The sequence below is a fragment of the Etheostoma spectabile genome, chromosome 5, assembly GCF_008692095.1.
Source record: "Etheostoma spectabile isolate EspeVRDwgs_2016 chromosome 5, UIUC_Espe_1.0, whole genome shotgun sequence".
Taxonomy (NCBI): Eukaryota; Metazoa; Chordata; class Actinopteri; order Perciformes; family Percidae; genus Etheostoma; species Etheostoma spectabile.
In genome coordinates, this window is record NC_045737.1 from 32221423 (window position 1) to 32243972 (window position 22550).

Below are 22550 nucleotides of genomic sequence, written 5' to 3' on the forward strand. Positions count from 1 at the left end.
ATGGTGAACTTGCATTGACATTCTTGATGCGATTTCTCCACTCAAGTAGAGAGGCGCTGCCATTACCTGAGGGCTGTTACGTAACTGGGGAATTTAGCCAGTGGGCTTTTGGGTTCAAGAAGATCAACTGGATTGGATCATCAAGCATAAAAATGGAAGAAAGTGACAGGGGCTTTTGCCACCGGCTGTTGCTGTTAAGCCAGCACACCCCTGCATGAGTCAAACCAGAGTGATGCCCTATAAGCCTACAATTAGTAACCTATTTTACATCCTTGTGCCAAAATGCAATGGAAAAAGGAATTTTGAGAAACATGGCAGGCTTACACACAAACATATGGGTTAGAACATGAGCAGTGCAATAACTTATTACAAATTAAAACATAACTGTACTTTGCTTAAAATGTGATTTGGTACAGTGAGTTCATCGAGGATGGTATAGACAGCATGAAGTCATACTTACTGTACATGATGGCTGTTTTGGACTCGAGTTGATGAAAAGCAAGCAGGGATTTTCTTTTTATATCTTGGCCCAATTCTTGGTGTGATTTTGCCTATTTTAACCACCTGATTAGACATGTTTCTCCAGATTATGGTCATTGTTCCCTTATATATTTGTATGATGTAGCCTCGAACCAGGAACAAAGTTAATTAATGATGATAAACCATAATGATATTCGGTCCGTGTCATGCAAAGCATATTATTTAACAGCCTCTCAATGTAAGGGATGGTTATGTAAATATGGATTTTGTATGACCGCAGTTGTTTTTATAGGATCAACCCTTCCTCTTATGTCACTTCTCCTCAGACATCAATGCAGAACCAAGTGGGAAAACAAGCTTGGCAGAGCCTTAGCCTTTCGCTTGGATGCAGGTTTGAAGTGACTCCCATGGGGGCAAAAGGTCTGTGTCATGCTCAGCAAAGCACCGATGCATACCTTGGTAAATTTGCAGTTTTTGGTAGATAATCCATATTTATACCATTGTGACCTAGTTTGTTGAATGACTCCTTTTAAGGTGCCCAGACCGCTGATAATCATCACAGTGAAAATGTCAGATATTCATTGTCACAGGCATATGCATTACAGTGATGATAATTCACTGCCATATGGCTCTCTTGTCATCCAAGTGCATGACCTCAGCATTGCTTGTAGGTCAATCGGGAATATTTTAACATCAGTATGTAGAGATTATTATCAGCCACTGCTGTAGCCTTCATACTGTTCTTATAGATAGATGGATCGATAGATAGATAGTAGATAGATAGATAGATAGATAGATAGATATTGACTATTTTGTCCTATTAGATTACTATAAAGCGGAAACGTCCTCGTTACAGTGCTGCGTAATGGAAAGCTGTTGCCATTATTGACAAATCCAACGAGCCGCATTTTTATTTTGGTGTCATATGACACCAAAATAAAAATGCGCCGATGTGTAGCCTACTGCTCAAGGGGGTGTGGACTGCTTCTCTGTCGCGATGGTTTGTGTGTAGAGAGAGAGAGAGAAAGAGAGAGAGACTGAGAGAGAGAGAGAAAGAGAGAGAGACTGAGAGAGAGAGAGGAAGAGAGAGAGAGCGCATTCACGGTTGGCGCAGGCACCGGTCCTTGAGAACAGAGCGTTGTGCACGGCGGCAGCATGGCTTCGTCTCACGGGAGAAGCGACATGCGGTTTGCAGACTGGATGGCAAGTTTACCTCAGAGCATGCACAGTACTCCGCTCACCAACCTGGCTATCCCCGGTAGGTGTTTTTTTCATGTTGCCCCAGTGTAATCAGGTGTCCGTCTTTTTCTATCCGCGCGCATCGCATGTAGACATCCTAGTATATGAGAAATAAATAAATAAATAGGCTATGAGTTGCAACATCAAAAACATATTGCACTGCTTTGCATACTTTGATGTTTTATTGTGTACCATGTGCATTTCCCAAAACCCAAAATATGGTTTTAGTTTCCTTGTACCCCATTAGAACAAAGGGTAAGACCTGTTGCGCAATGTGAGAAGTATCATGCATTTTCAACAGTTCGGTTTCCTCTAGTGATGGTCTGCTGTCTCAAGGTTAAAGGCTACACAATACCAAGATGCTTTATGGCTTATCCATCTAATATACCAAATGATTAGAGGTCTGAGGTTTTAAAAAAAACCACTACGCACCACAAGATTTCGAATTGGCAGATGTCTCGTGCTGCTGTGTTTTGTGTAGGACTTTGGCGTTTGTACTGTGGTGGTGACCACAGAGGAGAAGAGACAGGGAGTGGGGTGGGTTCAGTCTGTTCAGTCTGATCACAGCGCTTCCCATAGAAAATGAACTGTTGGACCTTCATCCAATCAGTGTGTAGGTCTTCTTAAACTCCCTTCAAATTGGAAATGCTGGATGTGAAGCCCACTTCTGACTGATGGTATGGCTCATTAGCAGCCAGTTAATTCCATATCTGTTGCCTATGATTATCACACTTCCACACAAAACGCATTCATTCTTCATTTCCTTGCATGTCTAATCCTCAATGCTCCCCCCTCTTTTTTGCCCTCACTCTCCCTTTCTCTCCAACCCTCGCTGTTGAAATGGATACCCGGTGTGTTTGGAGGTGACATGTGCAGTGATGGCTTCTCAGATGCAGATTGCTTGGACCTTAGTGTCCAATGATGTGTGGCATGTTACACGGGCAATCCCTAGATTTGATCAAATACGATTGAAAGAATCAGCATTACCTCATGCTTGTAATTTTGCTGAATCACATGCCAGTGCTGTGTAACGCCACAGTTCATCCATGCCAAACCAGCATGGGAACATGTTCTGTCCCACTTAATAAGGTATCATTACTTCTTATAATTATTCTTATTATGCGCCTTGAAGCTCAGCTGCTCTCTGTCTATCCTCCATGTGGATTCAGTTTCTATTTTGCCATTTCTTCTGTTTTTGTGCACACATTTGTGTAAGGTTTATCAAGAAATATATCATAAGCCACAGGAGTATATTTTGCAGCAAAGACCATGTTGTGCACATCCATGTAGTTGCTGGTGCAGGACAAATTATTAATGTTCAAAGAAAGTGAAAGTGAAGTCCACAGTAAAGTTGTTGTGCAGACTTCACTCACTTTCTTTAGTTTATTTGGCAAAAACCATGTCTTCTTATTGGAGCGTACGTCTAATTTCTTTCAAAAGCGTGTTTGACTATCACAACCGCTTTGTTTCATCTCAGAACGCAGCATTACTTGCCTTTGATCCATAAAACTGGCACAGAAAAGAAACAAGTTGAAAGAATACTATATTTATAATGTTAGATTGCTGACATCTTCAGCATCCACCCACTGTTGTCTGTAGTATCAGTGATGCTGTTTATTTTTTAGGGAGGAAAAAAAGATAGTTCACCTCCAGCCTCAATGATCCAGGCCAAAGTGTTTTGGCAATTTGGAGTACTCACGTGGGGGGGATGTGACTGCACGGTGCACGATGTCTTTCCAGCATTGCATTATTGCATAATCATTGATATACATAATCTTCTGCGTGATTGGCAATTAACTCATTTTAAGGTGTCATAGTGACAGAGACGTCTTAATTAGTAGGCTAATCTGATTTTGAGGATTTTTTAAAGGCACCTATTTGTCATGTTTCAAGTAATTGGATATGAGCTAATTCAGTCAAATTATATGAGTAGGATATAAAAATATGGTAAATGGCTATATACACAACACACTATCATATTATTATTATTAGGTAGCATATGCGTTTGACAACTGTATGGCAGATATCTGTATGTTCTTACCATGTGATCTGCTGCTGGAAATCATATAAAAAAGTTTCTGTATGATATCATACAAACCCTCTCATGAGATTGCATTGCTGCTGTAACCTTTGGCTGAGATCAACCTGGCCATTCTTGATGTGAAAACCGTTTAAAAGGCAAAGACAATCATGGACAATCACTTGTGCCGTAAATTGCCTTTGCCAGGATGATTAAATGTTTACTCAGTTAATTTTTAGTATTATTGTTTGTGTAACCAAGGGAGACAATTAAAACAGATACATTTTCACAAAGGTACAGTATAGGAGTTAATAGCTCAAAGAATATTGCCTCAGTCCATCATGTGGAATGAGGGGGTGGCGAAGGTGGTGGACAGGTGAAGTGCCAGCGAATATTTATAGTACATATAGTACAGTATATATGTAACATATCGGTAACTTTATCTACAGGCCATTCAATATTAAGTGGGAGACATTTTATGTACAGAACATAAAAAGAACAAATGCTAACCAAAATGCTTTACAGAGAAGTTAAACATGTGTAAAATGTAAATACATAAGTACTTGTAAAAAATAAAAAAGTATAGTGTGTGGTAAACTATTAGTTAACAATGGAAAATGTTCCATCGTTGTATTTTTTTTGAATGGATTGAAACATTGGGAATAAAAATAAAAAGATCTCTAACGTGTCTGGAGGTGGAGAACTACACTTGTCTATTCATGCAGTCCTCTAAAAACAAAAATAGAAAATTCTTTACTTAATTGGAAACCAATAAAGGGAAACCAGCAAAGGGGAAGGGAGGGTCTTTCTACTTGTGGGTGCCTTGCTGCAGCCGAGACAAGGCCGACTGCCTGACTCCCACACAAAGACTTACAGTAATCAATAGGTGAAGAGATAAAGGCATGTCTCCAGTTCCCTAAATGAGGGCAACTATTTTACTTTCTCAGTAGTTCTTAAGTAGAAAAACCTGCTACCTAGGACACTGTTGGAATTTGAAGGGTCAGCAGGTTTTAATGAGCTGCTTATTTTCAGTGTAACCAGGATAAGAAATGTTACAATTTCAACTGAAAGCATATTTTCTTAATATAAAATGGGCTCTAAGATGGAACCTTGTGGTGCACCACAGGGAGACAGAGGTGCAGAGGAAAACAAAAGGTTATCAATCCTATCCTAATCAATGTTGTAGGCAAGAGGCAAACCACATTTGACTAAATTAATTGTTCTTTTCTCTTCAAATTGTCTCAGAGAGCTCCAACTGAATTCAAATTGCATGGTTTTGAGAGTCCAAAGACACCAATTAATCATTTGTCACCCTGAGGACAGCTGACTCAGTGCTGTTGAAACCTGATTGAAATGAGTCCAGAAAAAAGAAGACAGAAAAGACAGGTTTTAGCTATTGTTTTTAAAGCAGTGGATTGTTTATGTAAAGTTATTACAGAGTTATAGAGTTGTTTGTGATGCTTTGATTTGTGACAGCACAGCAGCCAAGTGCATTGTAGTTGTATCATTTATTATATAAAAATGGTACATATTTTCACGTGCATAATTCTGCCAGTCCTCTGCTGTTCAGAAGCACCTTGTTGATTTAAGACATAGCTCAACTCTTTGTGTTTGATCCCATATGTCACTTTTTGAATCTACAAGTCAGCTGACTTGAGCCAGTTCTACCTATGGCTAATTTTGGAAAGGGTGATGGGATGAGCGCGAGGAGAGAGAAAGGGCTAGTGGTAGCAGATTAAAGATGGAGGTCATTACAGGGAGAGGACGGAAAGAGGCAGGGAGTAGTTATCATATTCCTTTCCCCAAGCTGATCAGTAGGGGGACATGGTGGGCTGGTTTTCTGTGGCTATTGTTAGATCTGCTGGGTGAGCGCCGCAGACTGCCTGGCTGCACGTTAGTCTGACATGAGATACTGTGAACCTGTTCCTCTGTGGTTCTCTCACCTTGAAACAAGCTTTACGGGAGGGAAGGGGATGGCTGTCAGAGTTTCCCTACCATATTAATGAATTAAAATTAGATTTTGAGTATTGGTGTAGACGTGTAGGGGTTTATGTACTGCCTGGTATGATTATGTATTTGTGTCCTACAGGTGTGAACACTAATTAAATGCAAATCTACATTCCTGGCAGTCTACGTTATTTATATTAATTAACTACGGTCTGGTTATTTTTAACAGGCTAAACTGTTTACATTTACTCTCTGACTAAGTGTCATAGGTGATCAAATAATCCACACCTTTCTGTTTTTTAAAGCTCCATTCATGAATGTTTGGCAACTAAGACACAGCACATCTCCAAAACAGGCCCACAGACAAACTGCCCCGACACATTATTCCCCTTATTAATGTGTTATTTATATCCATATTGCTTTCCCAAAGACATAGAGATTTGTTCCAATGGTAATATAAACTATAAGACATAAAATATAAGAAATAGCATAGCTCCTCTTAACGTATGGTTAATGATAAAACAATTTTCAAAATGGGAAAAATTAGATTTTATTTGTTTTATGATGAAAAAAGTATATATTGTTGTAAGATAATAAGCACATGCGTTGTGACCAAAGTTATGTACAAATTACTTTCAGAGTATCAGAAAAAAATAATTAAAAATTAGACAGTGGGTTGTATCTACCTGAAATTAATTAATTTGCTATCAGAGAAATTGCATTTTGTTTGACTTCATTTAAAGCTGACAAAGTACTGGAGGGGATAAATGACTTTACCTCACAGATACTAAAATGCCCACGCAGAGCCAAAGTATCAGGTTTACATGAGGGGGCTCAAGGGAGCCATACTTAACCTCTCCAATAACTGGTTATAGCAGCTTATGGCTTCCCCAGAGGTAAGAAATGAATAGCATACCTTAGGCCAGGGGGAAAGGATGAAGGCAATTGTGTTAAGTTAAGGTGGCCTCGCTGGTAGTAAAACAAATCCATTGCAGAAGAGGCATCTTCAGTCTGCCGGCTCCCTCAGGGCAGAGGAAAAGGCCAGCCCAGGACTTTTTCTGAAGTTAATCTGTCCATTAGTCCCTTGACTTGACCATTCTCCTGCCACTTAAGCCCCTGAACAAGGAGGATAAATGGTATTAGATGCCAGGATAAACACTGGTAGTACGAGATGCTCAAAGGGCAGGAAATCTAACAGCTTGAAAGCCATTATAAAACAGAGGATGTGAAAATCAATAGTTTGGTAAAGAGAAAAATAATATTTGTCATGGGAAAAGGAAGCAATGGGTGCTAAAGAAGTGGGAATAGTACAGCTATTTTATGTAATGGATATGCCCCTGTAAGTCACAACCAGCCTTACATCTCTGTTTAACTATGAAATGTCAGAAAATATGAGAAATTTGGATCAGTGTTTCCCAAAAAGCCCAAGATAATGTCTTGTTTTCTCCCCAACTCAGATATTCAGTTTACTGTCACAGAAGAGAGAAGACATTACAAAATATTCATATTTAAGAAGCTGGAAGCAAAGAATGTTTTGCTTTTGTCTTAAAAACTGACTCAAACCGACTAATCGATTATCAAAATAGTTGGCAATTAATTTAAGAGACAACAATATTTGATTAATTGATTCATCTGTGCAGCTCTAATCCACATGGCTGATATTGCCTCGCCACTGGCAGTTAATTGAGTTTTCCAGCACGAGGACATTTATCTTGATTCTAAAAGTCAAATAGTTCAGCCTCGTCGGAAATGTATGTGCTTTGTGCGCGCTGCCACTCGAACAAGAATGAAGAGAGTAGCAAGGTAGGAATGTCGAAGAGAGAGGATGGGGGAGTCTGGAGCTTATACCCAACTTGCACTTGTATGTTTTTAGTATCAGCAGCTCATCTTCACCCTGTTACTTTCCAATTTCCTTGTCATTTTCTCTCCTCTTCCTCCTAAAATAGAGTCCATGGTGAGCAGTAATGATCTGTCATGGGCACAAATCACCTGTGGCATCTCTGAATGGGCCGGTCTCATTCAGTCCGAATGACTCAGTTACCACAGGTCAATTCTGAAAGGGAACAGTCATCACCCACCTCCATTTAACCTCGTCATCATCATCAAGTGAATTGCTGTGTTATCATTATCTCAGCTTGTTAAAGCCTTTATCTGCTTTTCTTTTGCACTCTGTCTCTCTTTCCACTTTCCTCACATCTTTTTTACCCCACTGATGTGTTTATGCCGCTGATTTGAGGTTTGAGGGGAGAAGAGTTTCTGGAGTTCAAAGCTGTCATCCATTGTTATTCAAGTATTTGGGTATATTTGCCCGTACATTGTTAAGATTGTTTTTTGAACAGCATAAGAGTAGACAGTGTGGAGGTTGTTTACAGTAAGCGGCTCATTCCAAATGATTGGCTATGGCCCTTTAAATCAATGGGATCAGATACAACCAAAGCATAAATTATGATGCAGGTGTCTTTTTGTGATAGAGAGGGAAAGGTTTGTTCAATGTGGTTGAGGCCACGAGGGAAGCAGTAATTTGGATTTCTTTCAGTAACCTCTGTGGTATTGATTATAGTCTTAGTTCATTCTACATATTAAGAGGGGATAGAAAAACGTGTGAACATTCGATACTGTCTAATAAATGTGTTGTTTTAGTTCCAGTTGACAAGAATATAAAGGGAAATGACTCAAGTCTGAGGCACAGTGTTGAGATTATTAAATAGTTGTATAAGGATGGAAATGTGTTGTCTGCACAGTTCATTTCAAAACTGTTTCCTTACATTTCCAAATGCGTTTTTTGCCCTTGAGCTGTGGCACAGCATTGAGGTTGAGCAAATTATTTCATAACATAAACTATTTTCAAACATATTCAAAGGTTAGGTACCTCACTGCACAGCTTTCTCTGCAGATTCTTATAGATGTTCTGCACAACATGTTTGGTCCTTCACTTTCTGTTTTTCTTCTCTGCAGTAAAGCATAAACAGGGGATGCTGTATACAAGGAAATGCTAGTTAGTAATGCAAGAACACGATTCCATATGGGTGTTCAGCTTTAATCACAACCTGCCAATATTTAGTCCTATGGGATTATTGAATTGAATTTATATTAGCTACGCTTCTTTCTCTAACATATAATGGCAATAAATATCACAGTAACCACATCCTAATTAATTGTGCAGGAAGGTCCTCAGCTATTTAAAGTGCCCATACCATGCTCATTTTCAGGTTCATAATTGAATTTTGAGGTTGTCCCAGAATGGGTTTACATGGTTTCATTTTCAAACAACACCATGTTTTTGTTGTACATTGCTGCAGATTCTATTTTCACCCTGTGTGTTTAGGTCTCTGTTTTAGATACAGATTGACAAATTGACATATCACTTGATTTAGCTACAGAGTGAGGCATCTCACTTCTATACTATCTTTGTTGGGAGTCACAAATGCTCAGTGGTGAGGTAAGATCACATCAGCTAGATAACTCTTTCTCCAACTTTGGTCAGTACGGCAGGATTAGCTGGGAGACTTCTTTTACTTGTGGAATACCTGCAGAACAGGGATATGGAAGTAGTTCTTTTGTAGATTATGGTGAGCTAGTGTGTGCTGTAGCAGGGTTTTGCCATTGAGAACGAGCTAGCATGCTAGCGCTAGCATGTGCAACGGTTAGGCACCTCATCTCGGCTAGGGACGTAGAAAGCCTTGCAGATTTTAAACAGCTCACCCGGAGACTAAAGACAGAGACAATCAGAAACCGGTCTCTCACTCAAAATATCATGGATAGTTTTTTTCCAAGTGTGAATGCATGTGGAAGCACCAGAGACACAAAATAACACCCCAAATCCCAGAAAAACTGATTTTTTCATAATATGGGCACTTTAATGGAATCCTTGTTTAAGAATTTTCTAGTTTGCGCTTCTCAAATGTGAGGAATGTTTTTCATTGATATATGTGATATTAAATTGAATATCTTTGAATTTTGGACTGTTGGTTGAATTAAAAAAGAAAATTGAAAGCATTACCTTGGGCTTTTAAGTGCTCATATTATGCAAATTTTCAAGTTCATAATTATATTTCAAGGTTATATCAGAATAGGTTTATATGGTTTAGGAAAAAACATGTTTTTGTTGTACTGCACATTGCTGCAGCTCCTCTTTTCACCCTCTGTGTTGAGCTCTCTGTTTGGCAACCGAGTGAGGCATCTCACTTCTGTTTCATTGTTGTTGGGAGTTGCACATTAGAAGCAGATTATGACAGCGTGCCCTGACAGTACCTAGGTAAGGACTACTAGCCAGTCAGAAGCAGAGTATGAGGGTGTGTCCTGACAGTACCTAGGTAAGGACTACTAGCCAGTCAGAAGCAGAGTATGAGGGCGTGCCATGCTAGCAGCTAGGCGAGCATTATAACGTGTATACAAAGTGATGTAAGTTTGTCACAGAAGTAAAGGCTGGACTATAATAGATCTGTTTGGAGCAGTTTGTGAACAGTGATTTCTGTTAGACTTTGGGCTTTTTCACTTTGTAAACCTATAACATGCACAAAAAAGCCAAAAAGCATAATATGAGCCCTTTAGAAATTGTGATTGAGTGATTTTCATCATATTTTGACATTTTTAATCAATTAAAGGAGAGGAGTTAGTGGATAAAGAAAATCATTTTGTGATAATACCAACGTTTTGTTGCACCACGTTCGGAAGAGAAATTGTCTGAAGGTTCCACAGAGAAACCTCTCTCTGCAACAACAGCATAGCCAGCTGTTGCGACTCGTGAAGGTCACGCGGTCGTACGATTCAGCCTGTAGCGATGCTGTTTGCCACCCCGCCCCAGGATTCAGCTGTCTACCCTGCTTATGGTCATTCTCTGGGCCGACTGCAAAGACCTGACACTAGAGTATAGCTGAAGGTCAATTTAGGCTGTGCGTGTGTGTGGTGTGTGTGTGGTGTGTGTGTGTGTGTGTGTGTGTGTGTGTGGTGTGTGTGTGTGTGTGTATTGGTTAAGGAGCTGAGGGTGTTTGTTTGATGAAGAGACAACAAGCGGATGATAACTTGATTGCGGTGATGAGAGCAGAAGCAAGACACTATAATTACTGTCAGCCTAATTTGCATAACGTGCACAAACACACACACACACGCACACACATACTCTTACCTCATTTCAAACGAGCATGGAAGGGCACACGACCCTCACCATTGATTGCAACAAAATGCTTACGTGTCATCTAGGAAAACATCAAAATATTGACAGATTTCCACAGTCTGTCCAGTGTTATTTTTGCTGCCATTAAAGGGATGAATAGGAAGGTGTTTGTATGGTTAAAAGCACTGAAAAATGACATTTGAAAAATGATATTATACCTTTCAATTTCAATTTCATAGAACACCTTTTATTAGGACTACTTTCTGCCAAAGAAATAGATTTATGAATCATTTTTATATATTTTTTAGGATGACGATAATGACACCATAGTTGGCGTGCTAGAGTTTTAATGGTAGGTCAGCTTGTTCATAGCCCGTGCATCTCAATGCATGCAATACTTCAGTGACCCTGTCTGGTAAAGGTCCATCCAATTCTGCTTGTAGAGTGATGTGTCCTTTATTCAGAAGAGGGTGAAATAGCTGAAATAAAATTGAGAAATATGACGAGTCAAAGCCAGAGAACATTATATGATTCATTGAAAATGCATTCAACACTGTCGGATTTTATTGATGAAGAGATGTCTAGGCTCTAGGATATTATTATTATTCATTTGGAAAAAAAAAGTTGGTCTGAAATGAACTTTAAAAATTCATCAAAAAGTTACCACCAAGGTGGTCTATGTTTTGTTAAGCTCCATGAGACAGGAGTATGGTCGAACATAATATAACCATTGTGTTATATGAATATGATGAAACAAACTGAATGAGAGACACATTTGCAAGTGTGGCGGACCTGGAAAATGTAGAAATGAGCCTTTCTGAGGGATTTAGAACTTCTCCAAGGCTCTGAAATTGCAAATTGAGTCATTGAGGACTAGACAAGACCAGAAAGTTACAGAGGCGGAGGATCAGACCGACATCAGGTGCAATATAACCACTGAGTAACTCGATCTGCTGAGGAAGACCATGAGATGTTGTTGAAATCTTTGCCAACAATAAGTTAGTTGCTGTTTCCAAGATCAAGAATGATCTTTAAAGTTCACACTGGCATAGCTTGTTGAGTTAACATACCAAAATGTCCAAAGTAAATGTAACAGGTGTACAAACTGGTTAAAAAATTGCCCTACATAAAATATGTACCAAAAGCTATATTAGAAATTGTAAAATATCAAGCACAACATTGTTCTCTGGGAGCTCTATTCTCCATAAAAAATACCAGTGGTGTGTTTAAGCTTAACCTTTCCTGTTATCTGAGGTCATAACCTATGAGCACAGATGCTGTTATTCAGATGCTGTTATTCAGATGCTGTTTCAGTGTTTTTGCCATGGCACCGGGCTGTTTTCCAGCATCAACCCCACTTCTACACCTGTGTCGCGCCACATGGGCTACTGAAAACCTGCAGCAGTCAATATCTTCACGCAGACTCATATTTGTGTCTTCCCAGGTTCCCATGATTCCTTCAGTTTTTACATCGACGAGGCGTCTCCAGTTGGCCCCGAGCAGCCGGAAACGGTACAGAACTTCGTGTCTGTTTTCGGGACGGTGGCTAAGAAACTAATGAGGAAGTGGTTAGCTACGCAGACCATGAACTTCACCAGCCAACTTGAGGCCGGGATCCGCTTCTTCGACCTCCGCATCTCCACCAAGCCTCGCGACCCCGAGAACGAGTTGTTCTTCGCCCACGGGCTCTTCAGTGCCACGGTCAGTAATGAGTTTTGGTTTTTGATGTGATGAATACTTCTGCAATGCTTTTGGTTGCTAAGTGACGTACATATCTGTATATGTGGCAGCCTTTCAATGTGAGAGTGCATTCAAGACAGACCATTCAAGTAGGCTGCATCAGAATCATGTGTGTGCCTGTATTTCATATCATTATGGCATGAAGGAAATTATGAACACGTGTGTCGTTCATATTTGTGATTTTTAGGTCAGAGAAGGTCTTGAGCAGATCAGCAGTTTCCTGTCAGCTCACGCAAGAGAAGTTGTGTTCCTGGACTTTAACCACTTCTACGGCGTGCAGAACCTGCACCATGAAAAACTGGTGGCCATGTTGAAAGAGGTGTTCGGAGACAAACTCTGCCCAGTCGTCTTCGCTCAGGAGGTACTGTCGAATTGAAATACACTCAACACTTGACACTGAGTAGAATTAAAACGCAGTTAAGTGACCTAGAAGATGACCTCAAACATTTATTTCAAAAGCCTCTTGCACCATAATCAACAAATCAGACACATTATGTGTGTGTGGTGTGTGTGATTGCTGTGTTTTGAGATGCATAATGATGGGGATAACACCCCTAATCATTGGTCATTTTTTCATAGTATGCCCCAATGCATAGAAGTTGAGTAGGATTTGTTTATTTAACAACCACTACCTTTTTTTTTCTTTTGTCACCTCTTACCATCTCTCCTTCCTGTTCCCCTGAACACACACCTCCCTCCCTCCATCCTCAGGTGTCTCTGCAGTATCTGTGGGAGAAGGAGTACCAGGTGCTTGTCTTCTACCACCACCCCATGGCCCTTGAGGTGCCCTTCCTGTGGCCAGGGCAGATGATGCCCTCTCCCTGGGCCAACACCACCGACCCAGAGAAGCTGGTTCAGTTTCTCCAGGCGTCCGTCACTGACCGCAGGTGAGCCTCTACCTTTATCCCACTTTGGGCACACCTTCATGCGTGAGGCTAAATGGGACGAAAAAGTAGCTCAGTCCATAGGGAGTTGTGTTGGGAACTGGAGAGTTGCTGGTTCTAGTTCCAGTATGGACTCCTGAGCACTGCCAAGGTGCTCTTGAGCAAGGTACCATACTTCCCCAACCGGCTGCCAGTGCCCACTCACTTGGACATATCTCCATTTGTGCATGAATAGGTCCTGAACATGTGTGTGTGTATTTCAGGACTAGTGATAAATGCAAATTGTGTAGTGTAAATTTTAATTTCCCCACTGGGGATCAAGAAAAAGTATAAATAACTACTACTAGTAAATCAAATTAAATGTTATCCATGCAAGTGATCCAACCATGATGTGGGATGATGATTTTTGATTTATTGTCATAATGCTCATAATTTGCTCAGAGCTCACAACAAAATGGCTAGCAATGTAAACTGTAGTTAGTGCAAACTAACAGAATGGGATCTAGGGTTAAATTTAAAAGTTATTACATTTTCTGGGCTATGCAACATCAAAGGCTAACGTGTAAACAATACTAAGATGACCTGTGGTATATGGCTGCATGGTGTATGGTCAGTGTGCTATATTGTGGCTGTAACTTCCTCACTTACTACTCAGTAAATGAGGGGAAAACTTCCATGTGTATAGGTCTGGACACTCATTGCTGCAGTCCATCCGACAATAAAATAAAAACACGTTTTTCCCACTATAAAACTCATTCATACATAAATTTAAGAAAACTGCTGCCAGTAATGGGAAAACATTTCCTTAGAATCTGACATAAAGTTGCATGCTTTTTTCTATGTTTTTGATTCTTTGTGGTAACTTAAAGCTTTAGTGCATAACTGTTTGATATTAATGAACGTCCATTACATTCAAGCCATTGCCAAATGAGCTGCTACAAAGCTAATGAAGACTATCAGCTCCACACAACTCAACTCTCACTCTCGATTGTGTTGTCCGGTGACATTCGTGCACAGAAACTTGGGTGAAGATAATGACCTCTTCTGAAGATCCATCATGTTCTTTGCAATCCTAAGTTTCCACCTTGGCAGCTAGCAACTGCATGGGGGAAGGGTGGGGGCGCGTGCGCCATCACATAAGGCTTGTAGCATGTGGAGGCTCCAACAGTTTTGTTGTCATTACTTCCATACACACTATAGTTTTTAAGTAATTACATATAAAGTAAGTGTATTTATTTATGCAGCACCTCTCTGCAGCAGATGTCTTAAGAGGCCTTACATACAGTAGATAGATAGATAGATAGATAGATAGATAGATAGATAGAAGATAGATAGATAGATAGATAGATAGATAGATAGATAGATAGATAGAAAAGATAGATAGATAGATAGATATTTATTGATCCAAAAATGGGAAATGATGGTGTTACAGCAGCAAAATCAGTCAGACAGCACAGAATATTAATATAATGAAATACTAGGATACGATATACATACATACAATATACATGAAATAATAATAATATTAGGAATAAATTATAAGAACACATATTTGAATATATACAGGATGGGAATACAAAATGTAGATAGATAAAATGCAAAAAAAAATACTAATAAATATACAGCAAAAATAACTTGTAAATGCTTTGATGTTTAACCTGCAGGAGGAAGGGGACCTTCTTCGTCTCCCAGGTGGTTCTAACACCGAAGGCCAGCACTGTGATGAAGGGCGTGGCTAGCGGACTGAGAGAGACAATCACTGAAAGGTGTGTACGGCTGTATATGTGTGACAGACTGAAGCAATAATCGGAAAAATGTGTTATATTCACGTTCAGTAAAACACAGACATTGGACAAGATGCAAGCACCATAGGTGGCACACAGTATTTTTCAATGTAGGCACTATGGAATTAATCACCGCAACACCTAAGGGTACCAGATGCCACAGAAATTACATGCCATGGAAACATAATGTGCAAACACAAAACAGTCATTTGTGATTCATCTTCGCTTTTTATTAAATCCATCCACATGCATGTTGGTTTCTACAGGTATCCCCAGGCGTTTAACACTCACTTTATCAAAGGTTTTTTTAAACAGCTGTTTTTATAACCCTGTCACAAATGCTTCTCATCTCTCTCCTCCCTCTTTTCTCTATCTCCCCTTTCCCAGTTCTGGTTCAGGATTTTCTTTTCCTGATTTACCCCCCCGGGGCTGTCTGTACATCACTCTTAATGTCACCAGTTTGTTAAAAGCCTCGCAGCAAGCCGTCCAATTTCCTGACACAGTATTAATTTGGTAACTCCGCTATCAGCCGTTCTCACCAGGCGTTTTGGTTACTTTGATGTAGGCATGCAAAATCCCACCTATATTCATTTTGACGCACAGACTGTCAGCGTAGGACTTGACCTAACAAGAAAGCGAGTGTATAGAATTTCGCCAAGCAGAAAGCTGGGCGAGGCATCTGCAGGAGTTATCCCCCCCACCCCCGGTGCACGGCTCACATAAACATGTCCAGCAAGTGTTTAGAGTGTCATTCTCACAGCTGGTGTCTGGCTTGCAGACATTCCATGCTGCGCCACAGAGATCTTTTATCACTGCGTGCCCCTCTCTGTGTTGACACAGCCAACCGTGATTCATCTCTTCTTCTATTCCTCTCTAGATCTTTTGTGATTTTTATTTCCCCCGCTATTTGTCTTTCCACTAACATGTGTCCGTGTGTGTGTTTCTCGTGCGTCCTCTCAGGGCCTTACCAGGCATGATGCAGTGGATCAGATCGCAGAGACCCGGGGAAAGTGGCATCAACATTATCACAGCTGACTTTGTGGAGCTCGGGGAATTCATCAGCGCCGTCATCACCCTTAACTATCACATGGACGATGATGAAGATGACGCCACCTGAGAGCCCACAGGGGGCGTCAGGGAGCACAGTCACCACCATTACTGCTAGAGGCTTTGGTCTGTGCTCTCACTCTTTTCTCTTTGGCATTTATTTCAGGAGGGGAGCCGCACTGCTCTTTTTACCTAATTTAGGCCTATAGTGAATTGAGAGCTTCAAAAGGCAAAAAAACGTGTTTGGGTAAGAGAAGTTGGGATTGGGAGAAACAACACTAGAATTTGGTTGGAGCACGCAGAGAACGAGGTTTGGTTTTGTTTCCTATGTTGGGGATCAAAATAGTTAATTCAAGTGAGATGTTCATTTTCTTTATTCCCTGTGCTGTAGACATAACCGCTTTGTCCATCGATCAAATGTACTGTTTTCAGGTATCACTTCACCAAGGGTAGATTTCTCACAGCTGCTAAATGTATTGGTACATCCTTTTTTTTGTACTCTAGTGGCAGTTTTTGTCCGAGATTATTTTAAAAATAAGTCAGTGTGTAACTTAAAGCGCTCAAAGTGTAGCTTGCCGTTCGTCGAAATCTGTCCAAGAGATGTGTTTTTTTTTTAATTTCTTTAAGATATGCATCCCTGGTCAGATCACTGGGGGATGCTTCGGAAAAACTCCTTGAGAAGAATGTGTTTAAAAAGTGTTATTGCAATGTGTTCACCCAATACATGAGAAGAAGATGAACCATTTTGCTTTTGTTTCCTCAGCAAAGGGGCTTTCTCTCAGTAATAATGTCCTCTGAAGTCAGCTTGCAGACATTGATCAGACTTCTTTGTAAATCAGCACTCATTCAAAAGCAATGAGAAATAGAGGGCAAGAGGGCAGCTTGGCTACCATTCATGCCATGTGTACTTTAAACTAAACTAAAGTTTTAACAATGTCAGTGTGTTTCAAATTTGACGACCAACATCATCTGTCGCAGCATGGTACCTTACAAAAAAAGTTCTTTAAGACAGCTAGAAATGCAATCGATGCTAGGGATCAAATGTGACACATTTTGTGGTGGGTGCTTAGTCGTGATAGCCAAGTATAAAAATACACCTGGGTACAAGAGTGTATCCACCCATCTGTGTGTGCGACTATACTTACTGCTGTAGTGCAGTTTATACATGAGTCATCATGAGATGTATCACAGTGTTGTGTCTTTCATAATACAGGTGATAAAGTTGCTTAACACTCATTCGGAGACCCTTTGTATTTCAAGTCAGAAAAGGCTAAACATCATGATTTGATGTCAGGAGGTCTTGATGTAACAACAGTGCTTTGACACTTGGAAAATAATACAATAAATGTTTAGTTTAATATCTAGCTTTGGTGTCTATCTTAGTAGGTGTCTTTCTAAATGATGCTAAATATCTGGATTTCTGCTATATCATTTAGTACAATTTTAATTTTTAGTTTAATGAGTTTCCTTCTATACCCTGCTGTATTTCATTAAAGATGGAAAGACCCAGAAAGATAATAGGAATATTTTCATTGCAAGGTTTTACGCACAATGCATGACAATTGCATACAAGTCAAAGATCTACACACCTTATGACCAGTGTGGCATTTTCTACTGAGAATGTATTCCGTAAAGACATTTTTGTCTCGTTTAGTAACGTACAACCAAAAACAGAAAACTCAGCTCTTTGGATTTGTGAATATATGTGTCTTGTGAGTAACTGTGCCATTTCTATAAATTAAAAAAAAAAAAAAAAATCTCATGTGATCGATTGATCGAGTATCAGCTGGAAAGTCATTTTTGGTATCGTATGCTTCAATGGTGAACTGAGTTCGAGTTTTGGAATTCAGACGGAACTGATTTCACTTCAGTGTAGTTTCATGTTTAAATGTTTTATATCATGGAAAGTTTGTACATATTGTAATTGCAAATAATATTCTGCCAATGAATTGTAAATTATTTCAACTATTGCATTGATAAGAATTTCCTAATGTATCCTTCAAGTGAGCTATCATAATGCTTCTTCTTTTTCATAATTTCAGTTTTGTGCATGAAAGCTCACTTTAAATGGTACTTTTCTTGGTTTACCAAACCCGGGAAACCATTAGTATGTGCATTTATGAACTATTTTTTTTTTAAAGGTTCTTTAAAAGCATGGGTGGAAACTAAAAAGGAAAAGTTTTAAAACCTTTGACCATTTAAAAAAGAAAAAATTTTTTTTTTGGGGTTGCACCGTATACCCATAAAAACGAAGAAAAGACGCCAAACAAATGGGGAAAAATTTCAAAAATTTTGTTTATTTCCCCGGTCCAAACGTGTACTGTTTTTTTGTTCTTGGGGTTAAAAAAAATAAAAAAAAAAATAAAAAGTTTATTTGTGTTGTAAAACTCACAACAACTGTTTCAAAATGAAGTTCTAAAGGAAAAATCCAAAAACAAAAAAAGCTTCTTTACAATGAGTACAAGTGGGAAAAATCATTTCCAGTTTTTTTGGCCCGGGTTTAGTTGGGGTTGTGTTGGGTTTGGGTTTGTAAGAATAAGGACATGAGTTTTGCCCAAAACATTTTATTTTATTATGAATTTAAAACCCTTTTAATCAATTGTGATTTAATTCCCCTCACTAAATATAGTTTCTTGGCAATAGGAAAGTTTTGTAAATCTAAAGGGAGGTTTTCACTTTTATTTCAAAATACCAGATTTTGGGCCCCTTTGGGGGGAAACATTTTAAAATCATCCAGTTTCCAGGGGTGAGGGGAGGTGGGGGGGGGGCACTAGGGGACCCGGTTTTGTAATTCGAATCAGCCCTTCTGGGAGCCAGGTGGGGGCTCTTTTAAAAGGAAAAAGCTCGTGGTGTGTGTGTGTGTGGCTGTAGATAAAGAGGTTTGAAAAAAAAAAAAAAATCTGGATTTGTTGATTTATTCTAACCTTTTGTTTGCCCCCATACAATATGCATATAGCGGGTTTTTTGACAAAGGGACTAAAAACAAACGGGGATGTTTCCCCTTGCTTTTTCACAATAACCGGGTTAATTTTGGGCCTCAGGGCACACACCCTACACACATAGGCTACTTCTTGGGGAAGTACCCAGAAAACAGCAGTTTTACTGCTTTTTTCACAAGGAGAGAAAAAAAGGGGCAAAAAATTTTAATTTCCTTTGCATGAGGATAAGAGTCTTCTTCGTATCATGTGGGTTGTATTTGGTTTTTGTGGCATATTAATGTGCTTTACTCCATTTCCTAATGGACTGCGTGTCATTATTAATGCTTTCCAGGGGAAAGAAGAAAGAAAGACACATTTGTTGAAACAGTCATTTGCTGGAGGAATGAGAAAATGCAAATGCACATTGTTATTGTGTGATTATGCATGTGCATGTTTGTGACTGTCTGTCTCTGTCACTCACACACACACACACACACAGGCAGGCAAAGACACACACACACACACACAGACAAACACATAGATGAGGAGGAGGAAGATGTGTGGGAGGTAGAGATGGATGATGGCATTCAGACGTTTAAATAGGGGCAGTAACCAGATGCACAGTTTCAGAAAAGTTTGGAGTGTGAGGAGGAGGAAGAGTAATTTCACTAGCCACGCTTGTGTCTAGTTACAGGGGGTACACCACCCTGGCAATTTGTCTGTCAATAGAAGCTACACAGCAATCTACAATATCACAGGGAGAAACATTAAAAGCAACATAAAAGACCAGGATACACAGTTCGTTATTAAAAGTCGAAAGCAATGGAGTCATTGTTGGGTACGGAGGGGAAACTAGGAATTGTAATGATTCTTTTACAGTACATGGACAAAGGGATGCACCAACACTCAGAGAGAGAGGGTTCATGTTGTTATCATGTCAGGCTGTCTGAAAGGGCCATCGGTCAGAACTAGCCACTGGTGTTGAACAACTTTGTTCATTACAATGATTTTGTGACCTACGAAATCATATATAGTTGTCTCAAAACCTTGGCACTATTTTAAGCACCGTGGCCTCGCAGCAAGAAGGTCCTGGGTTTAAAATTCAGGTCTTTCAGGGTCTTTCTATGTGGAATTTGTATGTCACCATCAAAAAACATGTACTAGGTTCTCCAGTCAGTGCCCTTGATCAAGGCCCTGGCTCTGATCTGTGGTTGGTCCCCGGGCGCTGTAAATGGCTGCCCACTGCTCCCTTGAGGGATGGGTCAAAAGCACAAAATGAATTTTGCCACATGCACGTGTATGTGCATGTGACAATAAAGTACCTTTAACCCTCCTGTTGTCCTCGGGTCAAATTTGACCCCTTTAAAAAATGTCTATATCTGAAATGTGGGTTTCTTTTTAACCAAACGACCACAAAAAAATGGATTGGATTCCATACAACGCTCTTTGCAAATACAATAGTGAATACAATTTCATTCCTGACTAAACTCATCTGTACGGTCCTCTGATCTTAACTATTAGTCAAAATAATTAAAAATCTTTGCTTTTTTTTCACTCAAATGAGACCACTAGACTTTGGACATCACAACACTGCACTAAGGGCAACCTGCACAATTGGTTCATTTACATTTTAGCATACATTTAGCATATTATTTAGGCAGTTACACGTTTTGTTTTCCCATCCTGTATATATTTAAATATTTGTTCTTATATTTTATTCTTATATTTTATTCCTGTTATTATTTGTATTACTATTTCATATACTGTATGTACGTATATGTTTTCTTAGTATCTCATTTATATTTATATTATGTGTTGTGTGACTAATGTATGTGTGCTGCTGTAACACCGTAATTTCCCATTTTTTGGGATCAATAAATACAAACAAATATCTATCTATCTATCTATCTATCTATCTATCTATCTATCTATCTATCTATCTATCTATCTATCTATGTGTAATTCTATATAAATGACGGTTATTGACCATGAATTCCAAAAAGTAGTGTAAAACTAGTAAGGTGGTTTTAGTGAAAACAAACAAAAAAAGTCAGAAAAAGGGACAAAACTGTCAAATCTTTGTCCGTTTTTGACCCGCGAGGACAACAGAAGGGTTAAAAAATCCTTGTTATTGATGGTAAAATGAATCCCAATAATTTGCTGAAGAATAATTACCAGTGACCCTTTATGTGAAGCAACTCGTGACCTTTTGTCACAGGCTTCATGTCTTCAGATTGCTGCTTTCCATTGAAAACCATGTATTTTCAAAATGTCAACTTTTCATGAAATCAAAAATTTTTGACATGTTATACAGTGTTATGATTGACTAATACATACAGTAGAAAAACATTTTCAACCTGTAGAGGAGCATTTAATCCTTTAGTTTTCACTGAGGAGTGACAAAAGTGATGTATCTTAAAAATGTCATGTTCAATTTAAATAGCTTTTAGATGCCTTAGATTACCCAATATTTCAGAAAAAAAGGATATTTTATAAAAATCAGAAACACACCTAGATTGGTAAACATTGCTTACAGTACACAATCATTTTAAATTGTGCCAATTGCTGTGTGACTTTACAGTTTAGACATTTCACTGTTCATAAGCTCCAAACCGTTTTATTTATCCTGTCTCTTTTTTATATTCAATTCAATTCAATTTTATTTATAGTATCAATTCATAACAAGAGTTATCTCAAGACACTTTACAGATAGAGTAGGTCTAGACCATACTCTATAATTTACCAGGACCCAACAGTTCTGGTTGTTCCCTGCAGAGCAAGCAACAGTGCAACAGTGGCGAGGAAAATATGTATATAATAAATATAATTCCTCTCCTTGATTGACAGATGGTAGAAACAGAAAGGAAAAGTGGGATGAAATGCAACAAAGATCTCCGTGCAAATCAAACTAGAGATGTTACAGTTGCATGCAATGTGCATTTAAACCTGCTATCGGGATACAAATATCACTTTAATGACACAAAAAAAGAAATGTCTAAATATGGTATACTGTTTATTCTGGTGTAGAGCATGCACATAAGCTCTGCATCTATTGACTAAGCCGGAGCCTCACAGCCTGTCGTTTTCTGGCAGACTAAACTTCCAGGGCAGATGGCGGTCAAAGATGCCCTCTGAACATCATGAGACCCACAGAAGCGGCACTAATGGAGCGCATGGTCTGGTGGCCTATTGTCTGAGCCAACTGTTATTGTAGCCTGAGGTGCTGGGACTTGGCTCCCTACTGCACAATAGCCGAGTCATTTAGCATTGGGTGGTCATTTTAGAAATAGAGGAAATCACTTTTGCAGTCATTATCTCAGTCTATTATACCCAGAGTATGCATTATGACTTTATTGTGAGGTAACTTAAATAAAAGTT

General features: G+C 39.3%; 1 protein-coding gene across 1 annotated transcript; it reads left to right on the forward strand.

Moving 5' to 3' along the window:
• Positions 1-1483: 1483 nt before the first annotated feature.
• plcxd3 (phosphatidylinositol-specific phospholipase C, X domain containing 3) lies at positions 1484-17992 on the forward strand. The gene is made up of 6 exons (XM_032516109.1): positions 1484-1738; positions 12244-12500; positions 12727-12900; positions 13251-13426; positions 15088-15189; positions 16168-17992. The coding sequence occupies exons 1-6, from the start codon at positions 1636-1638 to the stop codon at positions 16322-16324; spliced, it is 969 nt and encodes a 322-aa protein (XP_032372000.1). The 5' UTR covers positions 1484-1635; the 3' UTR covers positions 16325-17992.
• The last annotated feature ends 4558 nt before the right edge of the window (positions 17993-22550 follow it).

What these genes read in the sequence shown, in the direction of transcription:
- plcxd3 (XM_032516109.1), top strand. Translation starts at nt 1,636, where the DNA reads ATGGCTTCGTCTCACGGGAGAAGCGACATGCGGTTTGCAGACTGGATG. An exon ending in CAGTCGTCTTCGCTCAGGAG is followed by an intron (nt 12,901 to 13,250) that starts GTACTGTCGAAT and finishes CTCCATCCTCAG; the next exon opens with GTGTCTCTGCAGTATCTGTG. An exon ending in AGAGAGACAATCACTGAAAG is followed by an intron (nt 15,190 to 16,167) that starts GTGTGTACGGCT and finishes GCGTCCTCTCAG; the next exon opens with GGCCTTACCAGGCATGATGC.